Source organism: Salmo salar, chromosome ssa13, assembly GCF_905237065.1.
Source record: "Salmo salar chromosome ssa13, Ssal_v3.1, whole genome shotgun sequence".
Taxonomy (NCBI): domain Eukaryota; kingdom Metazoa; phylum Chordata; class Actinopteri; order Salmoniformes; family Salmonidae; genus Salmo; species Salmo salar.
This window is the reverse complement of record NC_059454.1, coordinates 35217666-35240525: the sequence shown is the minus strand read 5'-3', so window position 1 is coordinate 35240525 and position 22860 is coordinate 35217666. Positions and strand designations below refer to the sequence as shown.

General features: G+C 44.6%; 1 protein-coding gene across 1 annotated transcript in view; it reads left to right on the top strand.

The window, feature by feature from the left end:
• dvl1a (dishevelled segment polarity protein 1a) overlaps window positions 1-22516 on the top strand; it is a 53904-nt gene extending 31388 nt beyond the window's left edge. Inside the window, 13 exon segments of the mRNA XM_014136330.2 lie at window positions 5064-5202; window positions 5458-5551; window positions 5671-5740; window positions 7229-7368; window positions 10906-10982; window positions 11429-11496; window positions 11785-11862; window positions 12015-12149; window positions 16218-16385; window positions 16627-16845; window positions 20590-20963; window positions 20965-21072; window positions 21074-22516. Coding sequence (XP_013991805.2) covers window positions 5064-5202; window positions 5458-5551; window positions 5671-5740; window positions 7229-7368; window positions 10906-10982; window positions 11429-11496; window positions 11785-11862; window positions 12015-12149; window positions 16218-16385; window positions 16627-16845; window positions 20590-20963; window positions 20965-21072; window positions 21074-21154 — 1751 coding nt within the window. The 3' untranslated portion in view covers window positions 21155-22516.
• Window positions 22517-22860: the final 344 nt, after the last annotated feature.

Here is a 22860-nt window from a genome sequence, read left to right as displayed (position 1 = left end):
TTGTGATGGAAACAGGTAGATTTGGTACAATTTTATAAATGCAGACAGATACTTAGTTTTTTTGACATGGTGGGATGTTGTTGTGTCTGTAAAATTAATTATGCACGAAATGGTGGTGTAAATGTCTTTATGCGCAAATATTGATATATTAACCATCATATGGAAGTAAACTTGAGTCACGAGATGACATGTTGTGTGGTCCTCCCACTACGACTCATCAGCAAAGCATGAGGTTTATTAGGCTAGAGATGAAATAAATGATGATAAACTTCACTGGGTGGTGGAAGTGCACGGTGATGAGTTTGACGCTCCTTTCCAATAAATATCGAGGGTCTTATTCTGGTGACATGATAATCGATGCTTGGCTGCAGTTTGACAAATGTTAATATTATCTTATCCATAATAATCTCATACTATCCTACCCACACAGCCTACCCCCACTGTATCTGCAAGCTGTTGGCTAGAGTGCACGTGCGTAGACCAGAGTAGACACATTTTCTATTTTACCCAACAGTTTTTGTGACCAAACTATCAGTATAGTAGAAAATGTGATGGAAACACATTGAACTTTCGATTTTTATTTGGTCCATGAAATCTTAAGCGAAAAAGTACATTTTGTGTGCACTAATCCGCAACAAGTCCATTTGGTGGAAACACCACTGTTGGAAAATGCACATATTTTCTTTATGCAGATTTTAGAATCTTCACGTGAAAATCTGACGCCAATTGGATGGAAACCTAGCTAGTGTCATGGACATGTTTTGGCACGGCGCTCAGTCGAGAGTTCTAAGGTTACTTGAAGAGGAGGAAAGCTTCCTCTCTGTATCCTCCTTCAGGGACATTCCTTTCATCACACCACTCTATTTTTCAGAGAGTAACTAAGCACATGACATATCTACACTCTTTCAACACTCACAATTCATTTGTGCAGTGTGGTGCTTTAAGAAATACAAGGTGTGTTTAGCAGCAAAGTGTGAAAAAACAATGACAAGATTTAAGATGGCCAATTGGTATATTATAAGCAAGCCTGGTTCTTCCAATGATAATAGTCACTCATTCTTCCACCCTTATTCCTGTTTATACAATACTTCTGGATCTGGTTAAACAGTGTGACGATATGGGTGTATATATTTCCATTCAACATAAGGCGAAGGACTTTCTCTCTACTGTAAAGCGTCAGTCCCTCTGTTTCTCCTCCATCCATGCCCACAGCAGATAGAGCCAGAGACAGTCCTTTATCTCTTTATCTCATCACTCCATCTTTTCCTCCACTGATCTGCTGTTCACAGCGAGCCTGGCTGTGTGGATCCTGCAGCTGCAGGCTCATTAACCAAATAGTCATTCATTAATGTGGCTTAATTAGGAGGAGCATGATAACACATCAGACTGGTTGGTACTGTAGGGAAGAGAGAGTACAACTCATCTGTGCGTGTTTGTGTACGTGTGTGTGTATCTGTTGTCCTACGGGGAGGCAAACTACAGAACTGGAAGCATGTAACCCGACTCTTCTCCTCTCACTACAGCCTTTGTTTTTATAGTCACTCTCTTAAGTTCTGATTTGAGAAACAGAAAATAGGGCTGTGTGTCATGGCCCTGTGTCCTTCTCTAGAAATATCAGCTGGTAGTAGCCCCTATGTTGAAGGAGTAGTGATCTCTCTCTCTCTCTCTCCTCACCCCCTCCCTCCCTCCCTCCCTACATTAGGTTTCCCTGCCAGCCTGCCTGCTAGTTAGTTAGTGATAATTAAATGAGTTCCATGGAACAGGGCATGTCCCTCTTGGTGAACACACTGCTTAATGGATCATAAAAGCTGCCCTACACTGCTCAATGTAGTCCAATTCAATTAGGCTTTATTTATTTAGGGCTCTTTATACAATGTCATGGTGGCCACTGTATCTGTGTCCTTGACTTAGAGACTCACGCCCATGCAGCACCGTGTAAGTTATCCTGCCGGGCCCTGCAGCGGTAGAATAGCAGGAATTCCCCTCTTTCTTTAAGTGCCACTGTGTGAATGCCGTGAACAGAGGAGGGTGAATCAAAGTGTTTTAACTGAGGTTAACATATCCCTTGTTCTCTCGTTTCTGGCTGTAGGTATGTGAGAATGAATGGATGAATAATGCAGTGTTTGACAGGTAGAGGAGTGGACATAGCTATAGGGCCCGCAGGATACTGTGGATGAATGTGAGAGGATCTGTTTAGGGGTTTTAGCTCTGCTACCTGCACTGGGAGAGGAGGGGGGTAGGATGTGAACAGACGTCCATGACTGTCTGTCTGGGTATATCACGCTATGGCTTTGGCAGGACTATTTTGACATCTACAATAAGTGTATTGATTCTGGAATAGTCTTACTATTCACTGTATAATCAAAATGTAGACAACATGTATGCAGTATATTTCTGTTCAATAAGAAAAGTAATGGAGGTCAAATGATAAATTCCTATATTTTTTGATATACTTGGAACCTAGTGTTTTGCGACATTTTCCGTTTAAATATTTGCTATTATGCGAAGTGCATTGTGATGCAGGCGTTAATGACCTGATAGCACAATCACCTGTGGCGGTCAGAGATATGCCTGTGCATCATATCAAATCCCTTCACCTGCTGGGCTCTCTCTACACGCTGTGGAATGCATTTCTCTGATAGGTCAAAGAGGGATTATCAAACATTCTATAGTCGCGCACCATGGGATGGGAGTGCTGGGTAAACATTTTGCGCGCTCCCAATTCCTTCAGTTTCTCAGTGCGTCGCAAGAGAGCACTGTCTCTCTCATCTGACTCTCCCACGTTTGAGGTAAAGCGAATTTACTCATGGAATCGCTGTATAGGTAGATTATAGTCCACTAGCTGTTAAATTATAGATACATGTGATGTAATTAAATAATAGACTTTGTTTTATTTTAGGTTAATGCAGGTTATTGTGAGTCTCACCTATTCAGCAATAAATTGAAAGGCTATCTGTAGATGACCTGTTATTTTGTGTTCGATTATTTAGGCAATTTTATATGTTTGCAATACTAGTAAAGAAATGCATTCTACTATATATGGCGGAATGTGGAAGAAACTATTTATTGTCTTTCAGCTGCAGAAGAAAAATGTAGATGGGCTAGTGTTTATGCTTAAGAAAGCGATTTCTTCCTGCTGTAGACTCTACCTTCGATTGAAGAGGTTGCCACATTTATTCATGGGATAAGGAAATGTATTTTTGGAGAACCTAATGTATTCATTCTCTCCTGTCATAATTCTTTATTCCTTATCAATTATAGCCTACATAATCACCTTATAATACCGTAGGCTAATACCTTAGTTTGAGCTGACATATGACATTTCCATCCCTCAGGATAATTACTTCATGGCTCAAAAATAATCATGAAATTGGAATCTCCAAATCCAATCTGACTAATAAGAGCCAGCTTTGACACTAAAGGTGTTACAGTTCACAGCACAATATCCCAAAACAGAATAGGTTTTCTTTTTTTATTCTTTTTTATTATTGTTTGTCGAGTATTGTAGCAGATAAATCAGGTGTAGGCCTACCACAATGCCCAGGACTGTAAGAGTCAGACATTTGCAGAAGTTGAATAAGTCAAGATATCTTGCTGTGATATACCTGAGAAAAACTGACAACATATTATATTGAGTGATTATCTCTCCTCAATTCACAGTACCATTCTCCACATTTACTCTTTTCTTTTGGTCTTTTTTCACCGCCTTTGTTGTAGATAAGGACTGGAGTCTGCCAGCAGCCTGTCATTGGGCAGAGATCCTGATTCCTCTCAAAGGGGTCGAGAGAGAGAAGCACAGGGACAGACCACTACACAGACACCAGGCAGTCTGAGTTTTGCACCTGAGACAAAACTCTGCGGTTTAGTTGTGTGTGTGTGTGTGTGTGTGTGTGTGTGTGTGTGTGTGTGTGTGTGTGGTTACGTATCCTGGGAGGAGGAGGATTGTACAGCTCTTTAGAGAGTCAAAGTGTATGTATTTGCACCCTTTGGGGTCAGTCAGTAATGGGCACCACCACACTATTGGAATGTTTTGGTCGCTCGCGGAGAACGCAGGGTCAGTCACGCCCTCGGCGCTTTGCCAGAGCCTTCCAGCCAATCCGCTGTCACCCTGCTGAGACAGGACCCCGCCTCTTCCACTGTACGTATGGGTGTGGGGGAGAGGTGTTAGGAATTTGGGACACAGATGTTATTATTTTGGTTGATCACTGTCTCTTATTAAAACATGAATTGAAGCCTATCATTATGGTATCATAATCATTTCACAATACACTGACTGCACCATTCGAAATGATCATGTTCATTCTGTAAGTCCATTCAGTGAAAATGTGTTAGTCATAAAACTGCCATACAGTTACTTTGCCATGTTTGTAACAGAACTTCCCTCTGTGATTGTGAATCCTCTGTACTAGTGAATCCTCTGTGTACTAGTGAATCCTCTGTGTACTAGTGAATCCTCTGTGTACTAGTGAATCCTCTGTGTACTAGTGAATCCTCTGTGTACTAGTGAATCCGTAGTAAAAGTCCTCCTTGGCCCAGTTTAAATACATTTTAGCAGACACTTATCCAGAGTGACTTAAGGGAGCAGTTAGGGTTGTGCCTTGCTCAAGGGCACATCCACAGATTTTTCACGTAGTCGTGTCAGGGATTCGAACCAAAGACGTTTCAGTTACTGCCCCAACACTCTTAATGGCTAATCTACCTGCAGCCTCAATTTGTTTCTGATATCCTCTTGGGTTGATGATATTTCAAGCTTTTTCAGAAGCCATGTGCACTGGTTGGTAATCTCTCGCCTCTTTCTCTGGTGCTTTCTACACTGGCCTTTCACCTCTTCTAAATCCCTGTCTTGATTTCCCATTTAATGTCCTGATCCTGTCCTTAATACAAAAATCTCCTCTTGGTGGTTTTCTATAACGCTGGGAAATGTTTCTCTCATCGTTTTTCATATCATCTCTCCAACTCATTCAGCTCTGAGTTGTCCTTCACAGTATTATGTCATGATGTGAACTTGTATCAAAGTGTTAATATCTTACCTGTGGTTGTTCTTGTGTGGTTCTCCTCCCCAGTCCCTCGTATCAACGGCCACTCTAAGTCGGAGCGCACAGCAAGGGACTCTGCCATGGGCTACGACAGCACCTCAGTGATGAGCAGTGAACTGGAGTCCAGCTCCTTCGTCGACAGTGAGGAGGATGAGGACGCCAGCAGGTAGATGGTCTTTCTCTCTCTCTCCCTCTCTCTGTCTTTTCTCTAATTTCCCTCTTTTCATCAGTGGTTCTTTACTGAAATCAACAAATCCCCCCACTTTTCCTGCTCCAGGGGAGCTGCCCTGCGGCTGACCCTGTGCTGTTCCCCAGTCGTGTATGTTGTGTGTTGGGCTGGGTACTGTGACAGCAAAAGTCACCAAATTTCCGTTGTCTCTGTATAATGGACCATTAAAGATTACATTGTATTGTGTCTCAGACTCAGCAGCTCCACAGAGCAGAGCTCGTCTTCTCAGCTAATGCGCAGACACAAACGCCGCCGACGGAGGCACAAAGTGGCCAAAATAGACCGGGTGAGCCCACCTTGAAAACTGTACTGTTGCACATACGTGTGTGTGAGTGAGAAAGGGAACAAGAACGGTTATGTGAGTATGTACCTGACACACTAAGTTTCTCCCTCTCTCTTTTCCAGTCTTCGTCCTTCAGCAGCATCACAGATTCCACTATGAGCCTCAACATCATCACTGTCACACTCAACATGGGTAAGGACTTCCCCTTTTCCTCTAATTTTCTTTAATTTATGCCTTTCTTTGTACACAACTATTTTTAATACAAATATCATCAGTGTACTCGGTCTTTAAACCCCATATAGTCTTTAGACTACAGAGCCTTCGGAAAGTATTCAGACCCCTTTACTTTTTCCACATTTTGTTACGTTACAGCCTTATTCTAAAATGTATTAAATAAATACTAATCCTCAGAAATCTACACACAATACTCCATAATGACAAAGCGAAAACAGGTTTTTAGAAAATTGTACAAATGTATAAAAAAAACAACAGAAATACCTTATTTATATAAGTATTCAGACCCTTTGCTATGAGACTCGAAATTGAGCTCAGGTGCATCCTGTTCCCATTGATCATCCTTGAGATATTTCTACAACTTGATTTACCTGTGGTAAATTCAATTGATTTTAGAGGATTTGGAAAGGCACACACTTGTCTATATAAGGTCCCACAGTTGACAGTGCATGTCAGAGCAAAAACCAAACCGTGAGGTTGAAGGAATTGTCCGTAGAGCTCCGAGACAGTATTGTGTCGAGGCACAGATCTGGGGATGGATACCAAAAACTGTCTGCAGCATTGAAGGTCCCCAAGTACACAGTGGCCTCCGTCATTCTTAAGTGGAAGAAGTTTGGAACCACCAAGACTCTTCCTAGAGCTGGCCGCCTGGCCAAACTGAGCAATAGGGGGAGAATGGCCTTGGTCAGGGAGGTGACCAAGAACCCAATGGTCAGTCTGACAAAGCTCTAGAGTTCCTCTGTGGAGATGGAAGAACCTTCCAGAAGGACAACCATCTCTGCAGCACTCCACCAATCAGGCCTTAATGGTAGAGTGGCTAGACGGAGCCCACTGCTCAGTAAAAGGCACATGACAGCTGGGTTGGAGTTTGCCAAAGCCAAGACTCTCAGACCACGATAAACAAAATTCTCTGGTCTGATGAAACAAAGATTGAATTCTTTGGCCTGAATGCCAAGCATCACGTCTGGAGGAAACCTGGCGCCATCCCTACTGTGAAGCATGGTGGTGGCAGCTTCATGGTGTGGGGATGTTTTTCAGCGGCAGGGACTGGGAGACTAGTCAGAATTGAGGCAAAGATGAACGGAGCAAAGTACAGAGAGATCCTTGATGAAAATCTGGTGTGCCAAGCTTATAGCGTCATACCCAAGAAGACTCGAGGCTGTAATCGCTGCCAAAGGTGCTTCAAGAAATTTGTGAGTAAAGGGTCTGAATACTTATGTAAATGTGATATTTGAAAATAATTTTTAACAATTTAAAAAATACTGTTTTTGCTTTGTCATTATGGGGTATTGTGTGTAGATTGATGAGGGAAAAAAACTATATAAGCAATTTTAGAATAAGGCTGTAGCCTAACAAAATGTTGAAAAAGTCAAGGGTCTGTATACTTTCCGAAGGCTCTGTACATGAGACTTTTAACTGACCTCCTGTCTCCCCTCTCTCTTCCAGAGAAGTATAACTTCCTGGGTATCAGTATTGTGGGGCAGAGTAACGACCGGGGGGACGGGGGGATCTACATCGGCTCCATCATGAAGGGAGGAGCTGTAGCTGCAGACGGCAGGATAGAACCTGGAGATATGCTCCTACAGGTACACGACACTACCACCCACTACACATGAGCCTTACATTCATTTTCTAGGAAGTATTATAAGCTTAAAGTATATTTTGTGTTCTTTATGAGTTATTTTTTTGGTTCTATTTTTATGGTCTGTTGAGGGAAAGCTAATGTGCACAAATGTCAAGTGAGCAAATTTCTTTGTGATTATTATAGTTATTATTACAATGATGATCGGATACTGTGTTTCAAACAATGTTTATGTTAATGAGTTCTAACAATAAGGTAAAGGGGAAACTGGAACCTCTGACCTATTGAAACTATGACCTATTGAAACTCTGACCTATTGAAACTATGACCTATTGAAACTATAACTTATTGAAACTCTGACCTGTTTACAACCAACTGTAATGGGCTTCGTCACCTTCCTTCCCGTAGCCCTCTATCCTACATGTTGCCTCTCCTTTTCCTTCCTGTTGTTTGTTCTCTTTGATGTCTGTATGGCTGGCCACGCCTTCTCTTGTACACACAGTGGCTGATCACTTGTTATTGTAGATCCAGCATGTCTCTTTAACAGCATGTATTGTAGATCAGCATGTCTCTTTAATATGGGCAGGTGGGACGGAAGCATCCCACCTGGCCAACATCTGGTGAAATTGCACTGCGCGAAATTCAAACGATAGTATTATAAATATTTAACTTTCATAAAATCACAAGTGTAATACATCAAAATAAAGCCTAACTTCTTGTTAATCCAGCCACTGTGTCAGATTTCAAAAAGGCTTTACGGCGAAAGGAAACCATGCGATTATCTGAGGACAGCGCCCCGCATACAAACACATGAAAAGCATATTTCAACCAGGCAGGTGCGACACGAAAGTCAGAAATAGCAATATATAAAATGCCTTACCTTTGATGATCTTCTTCTGTTGGTACTCCAAAAATTCCCAGTTACATCACAAATGGTCCTTTTGTTCGATAATATCCTTCTTTATATCCATAAAAACTCAGTTTAGCTGGCGTGCTTCAGTCAATAATCCACCCAGTTTCCCTCCATCAAAATGCATACAAAATGAATCCCAAACGTTACTAATAAACTTTTCAGTCAAAAGTCAAACAACGTTTATCATCAAACCTTAGGTACCCTAATACGTAAATAAACTATACAATTTAAGACAGAGAATCGTTATTGTCTTTATCGGAGAAAGATACCAAAGAACGCGCTCTCTTCCACGCGCTTGGAAACGCTACAGCCAAAATGGGAGCCACCTAGAAAAACGACAATTTCTGGCCCATTTTTCCAAAAACCAGCCTGAAACTCTTTCTAAAGATTATTGACATCTAGTGGAAGCCCTAGGAACTGCAATTATGGGTGGACTTGTAATAAAACTGATAGCCATTGAAAATAGGGGTAGGCAGATTTTATTTTTTGGGGTTGGTTTGTCCTCGGGGTTTCACCTGCCATATCAGTTCTGTTATACTCACAGACATAAGCTTAACCTCTTACATCTAGATGTTCCGCTAGCGGAACACCTGCTCCAATATCCAATGATGGGCGTGGCGCGAAATACAAACTCCTCTAAAATCCGAAAACTTCCATTTTTCAAACATATGACTATTTTACAGCATTTTAAAGACAAGACTCTCGTTAATCTAACCACACTGTCCGATTTCAAAAAGGCTTTACAGCGAAAGCAAAACATTAGATTATGTCAGCAGAGTACCCAGCCAGAAATAATCAGACACCCATTTTTCAAGCTAGCATATAATGTCACAAAAAACAAAACCACAGCTAAATGCAGCACTAACCTTTGATGATCTTCATCAGATGACAACCCTAGGACATTATGTTATACAATGCATGCATGTTTTGTTCAATCAAGTTCATATTTATATCAAAAAACAGCTTTTTTACATTAGCATGTGACGTTCAGAACTAGCATACCCCCCGCAAACATCCGGTGAATTTACTAAATTACTCACGATAAACGTTCACAAAAAACATAACAATTATTTTAAGAATTATAGATACAGAAATCCTCTATGCACTCGATATGTCCGATTTTAAAATAGCTTTTCGGTGAAAGCACATTTTGCAATATTCTCAGTAGATAGCCCAGCCATCACGGCTAGCCATTTAGACACCGACCAAGTTTAGCCCTGACCAAACTCCGATTTACTATTACAAAAGTTTGATTACCTTTGTTGTCTTCGTCAGAATGCACTCCCAGGAATGCTACTTCAATAACAAATGTTGGTTTGGTTCAAAATAATCCATCGTTATATCCAAATAGCGGCGTTTTGTTTGTGCGTTCAAGACACTATCCGAAGTGTAAATAAGGGTCACGAGCATGGCGCAATTCGTGACAAAAGATTTCTAAATATTCCATTACCGTACTTCGAAGCATGTCAACCGCTGTTTAAAATCAATTTTTATGCCATTTTTCTCGTAAAAAAGCGATAATATTCCGACCGGGAATCTGCGTTTAGGTAAACAGACGAAAGAAAACAAGGCATGGGGTCGACGTGGACACGCGCCTGAGTCTCACAGTACTGTAACCAGCCACTACCCAAACGCGCTACTTTTTTTCAGCCAGAGCCTGCAAAGCCACGATTCAGCTTTTTGCCGCCTTCTGAGAGCCCATGGGAGCCGTAGGAAGTGTCACGTAACAGCAGAGATCCTCTGTAATGGATAGAGATAATCAAGAAGGGCAAGAAATTGTCAGACAGGGCACTTCCTGCATGGAATCTTCTCAGGTTTTGGCCTGCCAAATGAGTTCTGTTATACTCACAGACACCATTCAAACAGTTTTAGAAACTTTGGAGTGTTTTCTATCCAAAGCTAATAATTATATGCATATTCTAGTTTCTGGGCAGGAGTAATAATCCGATTAAATCGGGTATGTTTTTTATCCGGCTGTGAAAATACTGCCCCCTAGCCATAACAGGTTAACAGTTTTAGAAACTTTAGAGTATTTTCTATCCAAATCTACCTAATCTATCTAATTATATGCATATCCTAGCTTCTGGGCCTGAGTAGCAGGCAGTTTACTTTGGGCACGCTTTTCATCCGGACGTCAAAATACTGCCCCCTACCCAAGAGAGGTTAACAACATGTATTGTAGATCAGCATGTCTCTTTAACAACATGTATTGTAGATCCAGTATGTCTCTTTAACAACATGTATTGTAGATCCAGCATGTCTCTTTAACAGCATGTATTGTAGATCCAGCATGTCTCTTTAACAGCATGTATTGTAGATCCAGCATGTCTCTTTAACAGCATGTATTGTAGATCCAGTATGTCTCTTTAACAACATGTATTGTAGATCCAGTATGTCTCTTTTCAACCCATACACACAGTATAAAGCTGCATAGGATTTATTAGCTGTTATATGCTTCTGAAAACCTTACAACACTGCCCTGAGATGAACTTGTAGAGAATTGATTTCAATAGAGTCATAAATCATTTTATGTTTCTTTATTCACTTGTCCGTTTTGTCCAACTACTTGTTCATTTTAAAGACATGATCCGTGTAAATGTACGGTAACTGTTTCATTGTGATCCTCAGGTGAACGATGTGAACTTTGAGAACATGAGCAACGATGACGCTGTGAGGATCCTGAGAGAGATCGTCTCCAAAACAGGGTAAGAACAGGACTGTGTTACAGTGCAGGATTTTTAGAGATAACCCAGAAAACATTTCAAGAGAATTTAAACTGTTGCATGGGAAGATGGTCACAGGTCAGGACAGACAGACAGACAGACAGACAGACAAAGGACATGGGTATTGGGTAAATACAGGATTTAAAAGATGAGCAATGGTAAGACTCTGGAGTACATTAGGGTTGTATTAGCATATCAGAGGTATGCTGACTGGTTAGATTGGATCAACAGTGGGTTTGAATTTCAAGCAGCTTCTGCATTGTTGACTGTTGCATAATACAGACTAATATTTCTCTCCATAATCCTTCTAGTTCATCCAAACATGACTTATTTTTTCCTATCGTTTCCTCTTGTGCTTTTAACTGCACAGGAGCTATAGAAGTGAGCAGGAGGTATTGTAACTGACTGTCTCCCCATGTGTCCTCCAGTCCTATTAGTCTTACTGTGGCCAAGTGTTGGGACCCGTCTCCGCGAAGCTACTTCACCATCCCCCGGGGTAAGACACTAACCGATGTTCCACCAACAACAGGTTATTACCATTTACAAACAGGGCTCTCAAACTCAGCTGGAAACTCGCTTTTTGAAAACCTTTTGAAAAACAAATTGGATGTGCTTGTAACTTATAGCAGAAGTTTGAGCACAAACTATCAAACTTACAGTAGATGATGGATATTGTGTGTGTGTGTGTGTGTGTGTGTGTGTGTGTGTGTGTGTGTGTGTGTGTGTGTGTGTGTGTGTGTGTGTGTGTGTGTGTGTGTGTGTGTGTGTGTGTGTGTGTGACCAGCTGAACCAGTGAGGCCCATCGACCCTGCTGCCTGGATATCCCACACCACCGCCCTGACCGGACCCTACCCACACTACGGTATGACCACACTATCACCACAGTCACACACACAAACTACTGCAATCACTAGACATAGCTGCACTTTCACAGTCCTAGAAAGGACACATACTGAACATTTTGTCAGTCACTGTCTGTGAATGTGCTGTGGCTCAACCTCCTCTCCCCTTCAGAATTTGACGACTTGCCGCTATCTGCGAGTAAGACGGACATGGCAACCATCGTCAAGGTGATGCAGCTACCTGACTCTGGTCTGGAGATCCGGGACAGGATGTGGTTGAAGATCACCATCACCAATGCTGTCATCGGTGAGAGGGAGGGGACGCTGACTACTAATAATACTGTATTATTAATAATACTTTTTTTCAGTAAAATGGCGCCGGAAGAAATGGCAGCAGTTTTACTGGCGACCAAGGAGTTGTGCTAATATGTGGGGTCTTTTCACGTTATTTGTAACTTATTTTGTACATAATGTTTCTGCAACCGTATCTTACGGCAGAAAAGAGCTTCTGGATATCAGGACAGCGATCACTCACCTCGGATTAGACTAAGATTTTTTCTACAACAAGCAGGACGCACAGGACATTCTCCAAACACCCGGCAGGGCAGACATCCCCGTTATTTGCAAGAGGAAGCGACGCAGGTACAGAGGACAAAGAGCCGGATGCCTCATGAGGACTCAGAGAAGGCGAGTGGGAAAGCTGCCGTTACCGTCAATATTACTCGCCAATGTGCAATCATTGGACAATAAATTAGACGAGGTACGATCACGAATATCCTACCAACGGGACATCAAAAACTGTAATATTCTATGTTTCACGGAATCGTGGCTGAATGACGACATGGATATTCAGCTAGCGGGATATACGCTGCACTGGCAAGATAGAACAGCACACTCCGGTAAGACGAGGGTTGTTCATATTTGTAAACAACAGCTGGTGCACGAAATCTAAGGAAGTCTCTAGATTTTGCTCGCCTGAAGTAGAGTATATTGTGATACATTGCAGCCCACACTACTTGCCTAGAGAGTTTTCATCCATACTTTTCGTGGTTGTTTATTTACCACCACAGACAGATGCTGGCACTAAGACCGCACTCAGTCAGCTGTATAAGGAAATAAGCAAACAGGAAACCACTCACCCAGAGGCGGTGTTCCTAGTGGCCGGAGACTTTAATGCAGGGAAACTTAAATCAGTTCTACCAAATTTCTATCAACATGTTAAACGTGCAACCAGAGGGAAAAAAATTCTAGATCACCTGTACTCCACACATAGAGGCGCGTACAAAGCTCTCCCTCGCCCCTCCATTTTGTAAATCCGACCACAACTCTATCCTCCTGATTCCTGCTTACAAGCAAAAATTAAAGCAGGGAGCACCAGTGACTCGGTCTATAAAAAAGTGGTCATATGAAGCAGATGCTAAACTACAGGACTGTTTTGCTATCACAGACTGGAACATGTTCCGGGATTCTTCCGATGGCATTGAGGAGTACACCACATCAGTCACTGGCTTTATCAATAAGTGCATCAAGGACATCATCCCCACAGTGACTGTACGTACATACCCAAACCAGAAGCCATGGATTACAGGCAACATTCGCACTGAGCTAAAGGGTAGAGCTGCCGCTTTCAAGGTGTGGGACTCTAACCCGGAAGCTTACAAGAAATCCTGCTATGCCCTGCGACGAACCATCAAACAGGCAAAGCGTCAATACAGGGCTAAGATTGAATCATACTACACCGGGTCCGACGCTCGTCTTTTGTGGCTGGGCTTGCAAACTATTACAGACTACAAAGGGAAGCACTGCCGCCAGCTGCCCAGTGACACGAGCGTACCAGACGACCTAAATCACTTCTATGCTTGCTTCGAGGCAAGCAACACTGAGGCATGCATGAGAGCATCAGCTGTTCCAGACGACTGTGTGATCACGCTCTCCGTAGCTAATGTGAGTAAGACCTTTAAACAGGTCAACATACATAAGGCTGCGGGGCCAGACGGTTTACCAGGACATGTGCTCCGGGCATGTGCTGATCAACTGGCAGGTGTCTTCACTGACATTTTCAACATGTCCCTGATTGAGTCTGTAATACCAACATGTTTCAAGCAGACCACCATAATCCCTGTGCCCAAGAACACAAAGGCAACCTGCCTAAATGACTACAGACCCGTAGCACTCACGTCCGTAGCCATGAAGTGCTTTGAAAGGCTGGTAATGGCTCACATCAACACCATTATCCCAGAAACACTAGACCCACTCCAATTTGCATACCGCCCAAACAGATCCACAGATGATGCAATCTCTATTGCACTCCACACTGCCCTTTCCCACCTGGACAAAAGGAACACTTATGTGAGAATGCTATTCATTGACTTCAGCTCAGCGTTCAACACCATAGTACCCTCAAAGCTCATCACTAAGCTAAGGATCCTGGGACTAATCACCTCCCTCTGCAACTAGATCCTGGACATCCTGACGGGCCGCCCCCAGGTGGTGAGGGTAGGTAGCAACACATCTGCCATGCAGATTCTCAACACTGGAGCTCCCCAGGGGTGCATGCTCAGTCCCCTCCTGTACTCGCTGTTCATCCACGTCTGCATGGCTAGGCACGACTCCAACACCATCATTAAGTTTGTAGATGACACAACGGAGTTAGGCCTGATCACCGACAACGACGAGACAGCCTATAGGAGGTCAGAGACCTGGCCGGGTGGTGCCAGAATAACAACCTATCCCTCAACGTAACCAAGACTAAGGAGATGATTGTGGACTACAGGAAAAGGAGGACCGATAATGCCCCCATTCTCATCGACGGGGCTGTAGTGGAGCAGGTTGAGAGCTTCAAGGTCCTTGGTGTCCACATCAACAACAAACTAGAATGGTCCAAACACACCAAGACAGTTGAGAAGAGGGCACGACAAAGCCTATTCCCCCTCAGGAAACTATAAAGATTTGGCATGGGTCCTGAGATCCTCAAAAGGTTCTACAGCTGCAACATCGAGAGCATCCTGACTGGTTGCATCACTGCCTGGTACGGCAATTTCTTGGCCTCCGACCGCAAGGCACAACAGAGGGTAGTGCGTACGGCCCAGTACATCACTGGGGCTAAGTTACCTGCCATCCAGGACCTCTACACCAGGCAGTGTCAAAGGAAGGCCTTAAAAATTGTCAAAGACCCCAGCCACCCCAGTCATAGACTGTTCTCTCTACTACCGCATGGCAAGCGGTACCGGATTGTCAAGTGTAGGACAAAAAGGCTTCTCAACAGCTTTTACCCCCAAGCCATAAGACTCCTGAACAGGTAATCAAATGGCTACCCGGACTATTTGCATTGTGTGCCCCCCCAACCCCTCTTTTATGCTGCTGCTACTCTCGGTTTATCATATATGCATAGTCAATTTAACTCTACATTCATGTACATACTACCTCAATTGGGCCGACCAACCAGTGCTCCCGCACATTGGCTAACCGGGCTATCTGCATTGTGTCCCACCACCCGCAAACCCCTCTTTTATGCTACTGCTACTCTCTGTTCGTCATATATGCATAGTCACTTTAACCATATCTACATGTACATACTACCTCAATCAGCCTGACTAACCGGTGTCTGTATGTAGCCTCGCTACTGTTATTTCTCACTGTCTTTTTATTGTTGTTTTATTTCTTTACTTACTTACTTATTGTTCACCTAATACATTTTTTGCACTATTGGATTGGGCCTGTAAATAAGCATTTCAGAGTAAGGTATACCTGTTGTATTCGGCATACGTGACAAATACACTTTGATTTGATTTGTTTTATTTGCCAGCCATTTAAAATTACTAAATGAAAGATTTTAATTTGGACTTAAACCAGCAAATACTTCCCTTACTCTTAGTGAAACTGTGACGTCTGTGCATTACGTATTTTCTTGATATTGTCGACATCACATCAATCAATGTAAGTAGATGTTGCGTGGTTAGTGTTATAGTACAATAGAATCATATTTTCACACTGGTATAAAGGATTAGCAGACAGGCGCAGGAATACACAATAAGGGTTTTTAATACACCCAAAACAAACACGTAAACAAAACACTGGGATGTACCCAAACAAAATAGCGAGGGTAAACCTCGTAGAACGACACGGGACGAGACCCATAATACACAATGCACAAAACACACAGCACAGGTTGAGACAATGCATAGGTACTCACACGACCAACGGACATGGGAACAATCATCGACAGCCCAATGGGGGAAAGAAAGGGCACAAGTACTAATCAGTGGGAATAGCGGACAGGTGTGCGTAATGAAAGTTCCGGAGGGATCCGTGACACATGTGTTTGCTGTTGTAGTTCAGACTACAGTCTTCTTGACCAGTGTGTTGTTGCTGTCAGGTGCTGACGTGGTGGACTGGCTCTACTCCAGGGTGGAGGGCTTCAAGGACAGGAGAGATGCCAGGAAGTATGCCAGCAGTCTGCTGAAACATGGCTACCTGAGACACACCGTCAACAAGATCACCTTCTCAGAGCAGTGCTACTACACCTTTGGAGACCTCTGCCAAAGTACTGACACTGAGCCACTTTGGCAAGAATATATTATGTACTGTATATTATTATTACAGGTGTATTATACCTGTGTTAAATATACTGTAGATTCCAATGGCAGTGTTTTTATTTACCTGTCGTGAGATGGACTACCTCACAATAGATGTCACTAACTCTGTCTGTCTGTCTGTCTGTCTGTCTGTCTGTCTGTCTGTCTGTCTGTCTGTCTGTCTGGCGCTCTCTCTCTTTCTCTCACCAGACATGGCGTCTCTCAACCTGAATGAGGGTTCCAGTGGTGGGGGCTCTGAGCAGGACACCCTGGCCCCCCTCCCTCCCCCTGCCACCAACCCATGGCCCCTGGGGGGCCAGCCGTTCCCCTGCCCTCCCTTCCCCTCCGCCCCTCCGGGCTTCCCACCAGGCTACTCAGACCCCTGCCACAGTTTCCACAGTGGGAGTGCAGGCAGCCACAACAGTGAGGGTGAGTCTGCAGGGCTACTAACACTAGCATCCTTATCAATAAAAACTTTATTTGTTTTTATTGATATTTTAGAGGAATCGTCACATGACATTATGGCTGTTACTATTCATGACAGCTAATGTCAACTGTTGACGAAGTATTGTATTTAAATTCCATAAGGCATGTGCCTGTTAACCTTAGCCTGTTTGCCCTGCCGGGAAATGAAGTTGACACGCACACAGACATATTTATTTGATAGAGTGTGTTCTAAAATGGTCTTATATTGTCAATGTCGATCATGATTCAACATGGTTCATGCAGGGGACAGCTCTTCAGTACTGGCTGTGTAAACTATGGCTGATTTTTGCTAGCATGAACATATCAACTGAGGTCCCAGCCTCCCATCAATATTGACTGAGCCTATGTTTGATAGCAACATTAGACAATACAGTGCTCTGTTGCTGCTGCACTGTTTGTAATTGTGCCGACATGGCACCGCACCGAGGGAGAGTGGAATCAGGCTGGTGTGGTAATTAGTCAATATGGAGGACAGTTTCTCGTCTGTTTTACGTGTCATCATAGTGCTCTTCAGTCTGATTTCCCAGCTTCTGTTCAAATCACCAAGAAATCAATCACCCAGACGTTGTTATTCCCATTGCATTCCATCCTTATTGTCCTGGAGTGTTCTGAGTGGCGGAGAGGTTTGATACAGTAATGATACAGAGGAGGGATCAGGATTAACTCTCAGTAGGACAGTTGTAGGACTGAGGCTTGTTTACATCTCGTATTTATCTTTTCCATAAATTGTTTTGATTGACATTTGCAGTTTTTTTTATTTGGCAATTCAAGGTGGGCATTTGTGGATTTTCATTGTGTGTGTGTGTGTGTGTGTGTGTGTGTGTGTGTGTGTGTGTGTGTGTGTGTGTGTGTGTGTGTGTGTGTGTGTGTGTGTGTGTGTGTGTGTGTGTGTGTGTGAGAGAGAGAGAGGACATTAGTTGTGTTGACCTTTTCCATGAGTAGTACAGTATCTGAGGACATTTTCTAACTCATCGTTTGGTGAGAGAGCTGTACAGGTTAGGCCACAGTTGGACCAGAACAGAATGAGGATAGACTTCACTAGAGGTAGGTAGACTGGGTTAGACAGGTTAGGCTGGGCTGGGTGGTGACAGTAAGTAGACTGGGTTAGACAGGTTAGGCTGGGCTGGGAGGTGACAGTAAGTAGACTGGGTTAGACAGGTTAGGTTAGGCTGGGAGGTGACAGTAAGTAGACTGGGTTAGGCTGGGCTGGGAGGTGACAGTAAGTAGACAGGTTAGGCTGGGCTGGGAGGTGACAGTAAGTAGACTGGGTTAGACAGGTTAGGCTGGGCTGGGAGGTGACAGTAAGTAGACTGGGTTAGACAGGTTAGGCTGGGCTGGGTTGACAGTAAGTAGACTGGGTTAGACAGGTTAGGCTGGGAGGTGACAGTAAGTAGACAGGTTAGGCTGGGCTGGGAGGTGACAGTAAGTAGACAGGTTAGGCTGGGCTGGGAGGTGACAGTAAGTAGACTGTGTTAGACAGGTTAGGCTGGGCTGGGAAGTGACAGTAAGTAGACTGTGTTAGACAGGTTAGGCTAGGCTGGGAGGTGACAGTAAATAGACTGGGTTAGACAGGTTAGGCTGGGCTGGGAGGTGACAGCAATAGACTGGGTTAGACAGGTTAGGCTGGGCTGGGAGGTGACAGTAAGTAGACTGGGTTAGACAGGTTAGGCTGGGCTGGGAGGTGACAGTCAGTAGACTGGGTTAGACAGGTTAGGCTGGGCTGGGAGGTGACAGTCAGTAGACTGGGTTAGACAGGTTAGGCTGGGCTGGGAGGTGACAGTAAGTAGACTGTGTTAGACAGGTTAGGCTGGGCTGGGAGGTGACAGTAAGTAGACTGGGTTAGACAGGTTAGGCTGGGCTGGGAGGTGACAGCAGTAGACAGGTTAGACAGGTTAGGCTGGGTTGGGAGGTGACAGCAGTAGACTGGGTTTAGACAGGTTAGGCTGGGCTGGGAGGTGACAGCAGTAGACAGGTTAGACAGGTTAGGCTGGGTTGGGAGGTGACAGCAGTAGACTGGGTTTAGACAGGTTAGGCTGGGCTGGGAGGTGACAGCAGTAGACAGGTTAGACAGGTTAGGCTGGGTTGGGAGGTGACAGCAGTAGACAGGTTAGACAGGTTAGGCTGGGCTAGGAGGTGACAGTAAGTAGACTGGGTTCGACAGGTTAGGCTGGGCTGGGAGGTGACAGTAAGTAGACTGGGTTAGACAGGTTAGGCTGGGCTGGGAGGTGACAGCAGTAGACAGGTTAGACAGGTTAGGCTGGGTTGGGAGGTGACAGCAGTAGACTGGGTTTAGACAGGTTAGGCTGGGCTGGGAGGTGTGTGTAACTCTGTTGTTCCCTTTGTTTCTGCTGGGCAACGGTAGACTGATGGACCAGGTAGTCTCAGGACTCTGGGGAACCGGTAAGCTAACAGCTAACCCACTCTCTGCTACCTCTCTCCTTCTCCTTTTTATCTATCTCTCTCAATCCATTGCTATACATTTTTTTTTATCTTGCCTTAATTCTTGCCTTTTGCGCTCTCCCTTCTCTACATCTCAATTTCTTTCTGTCTTTCTCTCTCTATATCTCTTTCTCTTGCTATATAAATATACACCACATTCTCCTCATCCCACAGCTTAAGGTTTTTCTTTTCCCGTGCCTCTCCCTCTGAGTGTGTTGGTGTCCATACTGTTTCTGCTCCTGCAGCTGTGTCTGTGTGACTCTCCTGACCGTCTGTTCTCCCTCTCTTGGTCCTGTGCTGCTATAATCTCAGACTGAGAGGTGCATGATTCAGGATGATCAAATCAGGCAAAATCTTGCACTATCATTCTCACTGATAGGGGGCAGTCATGAACCACTTTACCCAGTACTGTTGTGCTCATTGCTTATTGAAAGGAGGGGAAAATGTTTGATAATGTGATAATAATGATGTAATGTTTACACCTGTATCAATACGATCAATGTGATCTTTCTCTGTACAATTCAGCAATGGAATGCTCTTTCTTTTTAAAAGCAAATCATAAAAGGACCATGTGTTGATATTATCAATGCAGTATGTTCCCATTTTAAAATGTGTCTTTGATGCAGGTGTATCGTTACATTTGCCTGTGACTGTTGGCAATGAAGGGCCTGATTCAATCAGATCTGCATAGCTGATGTTTTGACGGTGTTTGAGGTGGAGCTGTCAAATCCACAGCAGCTCCCGGCATTGTACCTAAAGCGGACATTGCCATTGGCTGCACGGAGTCACATTAACAAAAATCCCATGCAGCCTTGTTTACAAATTTGAACACTGGAATGTGAGATGTAATCTACACCTCGATTAGGCTGTTAGAAATCGTCATCATTTAATTTCATGATTTTCAATTTGAGTGTCATTATTACTATATGGCCTATACTTTCTCATTCTGAACTTCTAACGGGAGTGGGACGGGTATGACTGCCTGAAAATGATCACAAGAGAAGCTTCTCACTGATTTGACAGCTCTAACGCAGTTACACCTACATTACGACACCGCCAAAACATCAGCTATGCGGCTGTTGGCTATCGCCGGTTAAAGCTTCAACTGATTGAATCTAGGCCTAGCTCTGTCATGTGGATGAGAATTATAATGAATGTCCAACCTCCATCATTATCACAGCAATGGCAGCCAATTAACCAGGTGTGTGGCTGCCCAGCTGACGTGTGTGTCCCTCTCTCCTCTCCTAGGAAGCAGAAGCAGTGGATCAAACCCCAGCGCAGGGACAGGGAAGGGCCCTGGCCGAAACGCCTCCCCACAAGTGAAGGGTCACAGGTCCACATGCAGTGAAACCGAGCCAAAGGGCATCCGAGGAGCAAGGCGCCCTGGCGATAGGTCCGCCAGCCAGCAGAGTCATCACAGTCATCACAGCAGCCACGTCCACTCAAGTCACAGCCACGCCCGCTCTGGTTTCAGCCACGCTCAGTCTCACAGGAGTCACTGTCATTCACAGAACAGCCACACCCACAGCCACACATCCTTCATCTACAAACACGCCCCTTTCACCAAGCCTGGGCCCGGCTCGTGTGGCCACAGCGAGCGAAGCCACGCCTCCTCCTACGGCCCCCCCCGGCCTGCCCCCCCCATACTGCCTGTCCCGGCTGGCCTCTAAGACCTCCGTCAGCAGCAGCACCCCTCCCGGGGCTCCCCCGGTACGGGGGCTAGGAGCCGTCCCCCCCTGAGCTCACGGCTAGCCGCCAGTCCTTCCAGCATGCTATGGGCAATCCCTGCGAGTTCTTTGTTGACATCATGTGACAGACAGGACAGTGCCTTGTAAAACCTTGCTGAGCACAAACAAGCCACCCCCCCCGTCCTACCCCTCGTCCGTCCCACCTCACCTTCTCGTCTTTACCCCATTTGCTACTGACTAATCCTGAGTTGAGAATGTAGATGCTGGTCCCCTCCCTCCCTCCCCATGCTGTCACAACGGCCCCTCGGATGTCGGAGCAGGGGAGGACAGGAGACAAGAGCACAACAGAACTGAAGAGAGTCCTGCTATCACAAAAACACACAGAGCCTCAGTGTCTGATCAGAACCCCCAGCCAGCTCTTTTGTATTGACGTGACGTGAACAGTTTGTGAAATTGATGTGAGTGGTGTTCAATGTGGTGATCCTTGTGAGCTGCCACACAGACAGTCCAGTCCCGAGAGCATGTAGTTACTCTATGTGGAGTACAAGCACCTGCTGTTTGTTGAACCAGACGTCCAAGCCAACTGACTGGGTCTGGATCTCAATCCCCCAGACCCACCCGGACAGAGCTCTGGAAGAGGGAAGCCTCACTGGAGGCTCTGGACTCTGAGTCAGCCTCCTAGAATGTCGCCCTTTACACAAACTTCTACTATTTGGCCAATCATACCAAAACTCCTGCTCTAACTGACTGACCTGCTATCTTATCCGGTCTGCAGGGGGACCGTGACATATTCTAACTAGTCAAAGCTAGCCTTGGCCTATTTGACAGCCCTTGTATTTGTCCAACTAAGGGAGGCACTGTAACCAGTTAGTTTAAACTATAGGCTGCTTATCTGCATGACTATCTCAACTGCTTTAAAAGGAAAAAACATATTAATTTTGTTCAATATTTGAAATTTGGGGCTTGGGCCTCTCGCCAAAGGTCTAAAGGAAGAATCCATACACTGGAGAATGTTTGATGTTATTTATGTGATCATGATGTTGCATTGACGGTCAGTGTCGTACCTTGTCTCGCTCTATAGCTGACACACGTAGACACTCAGTCAGACATCGTTTCCCTCTGTGACTCAGTGGCCAGGATATGACCACTGTCCAAGCTGTGCTTTGTCCAATGCATCATTATTATTGCAGTCAATTGAATCCTGACCTCCACAACAGACTCATGTTGTGAACACATTTGATTTTTTACTGTTTCTACATACACTATATATGCAAAGGTATGTGGACACCCCTTCAAATGTGTGGATTCGGCTATTTCAGCCACACCCGTTGCTGACAGGTGTATAAAATCGAGCACACAGCCTTGCAATCTCTATAGACAAACGTTGGCAGTAGAATGGCCTTACTGAAGAGCTCAGTGACTTTCAACATGGCACCGTCATAGGATGCCACCTTTCCAACAATTCAGTGCGTCTGTCCTCGGTTGCAACACTCACTACATAGTTCCTAACTGCCTCTGGAAGCAACATCAGCACCATAACTGCTCGTCAGGAGCTTCATGAAATGGGTTTCCATGGCCGAGCAGCCGCACACAAGCCTAAGATCACCATACGCAATGCCAAGTGTCGGCTGGAGTGGTGTAAAGCTCGCCGCCATTGAACTCTGGAGCAGTGGAAATGCATTCTCTGGAGTGATGAATCACGCTTCACCATCTGGCAGTCTGATGGACAAATCTGGGTTTGGCGGATGCCAGGAAAACGCTACCTGCCCCAATGCATAGTGCTAACTGTAAAGTTTGATGGTGGAGGAATAATGGTCTGGGGCTGTTTTTC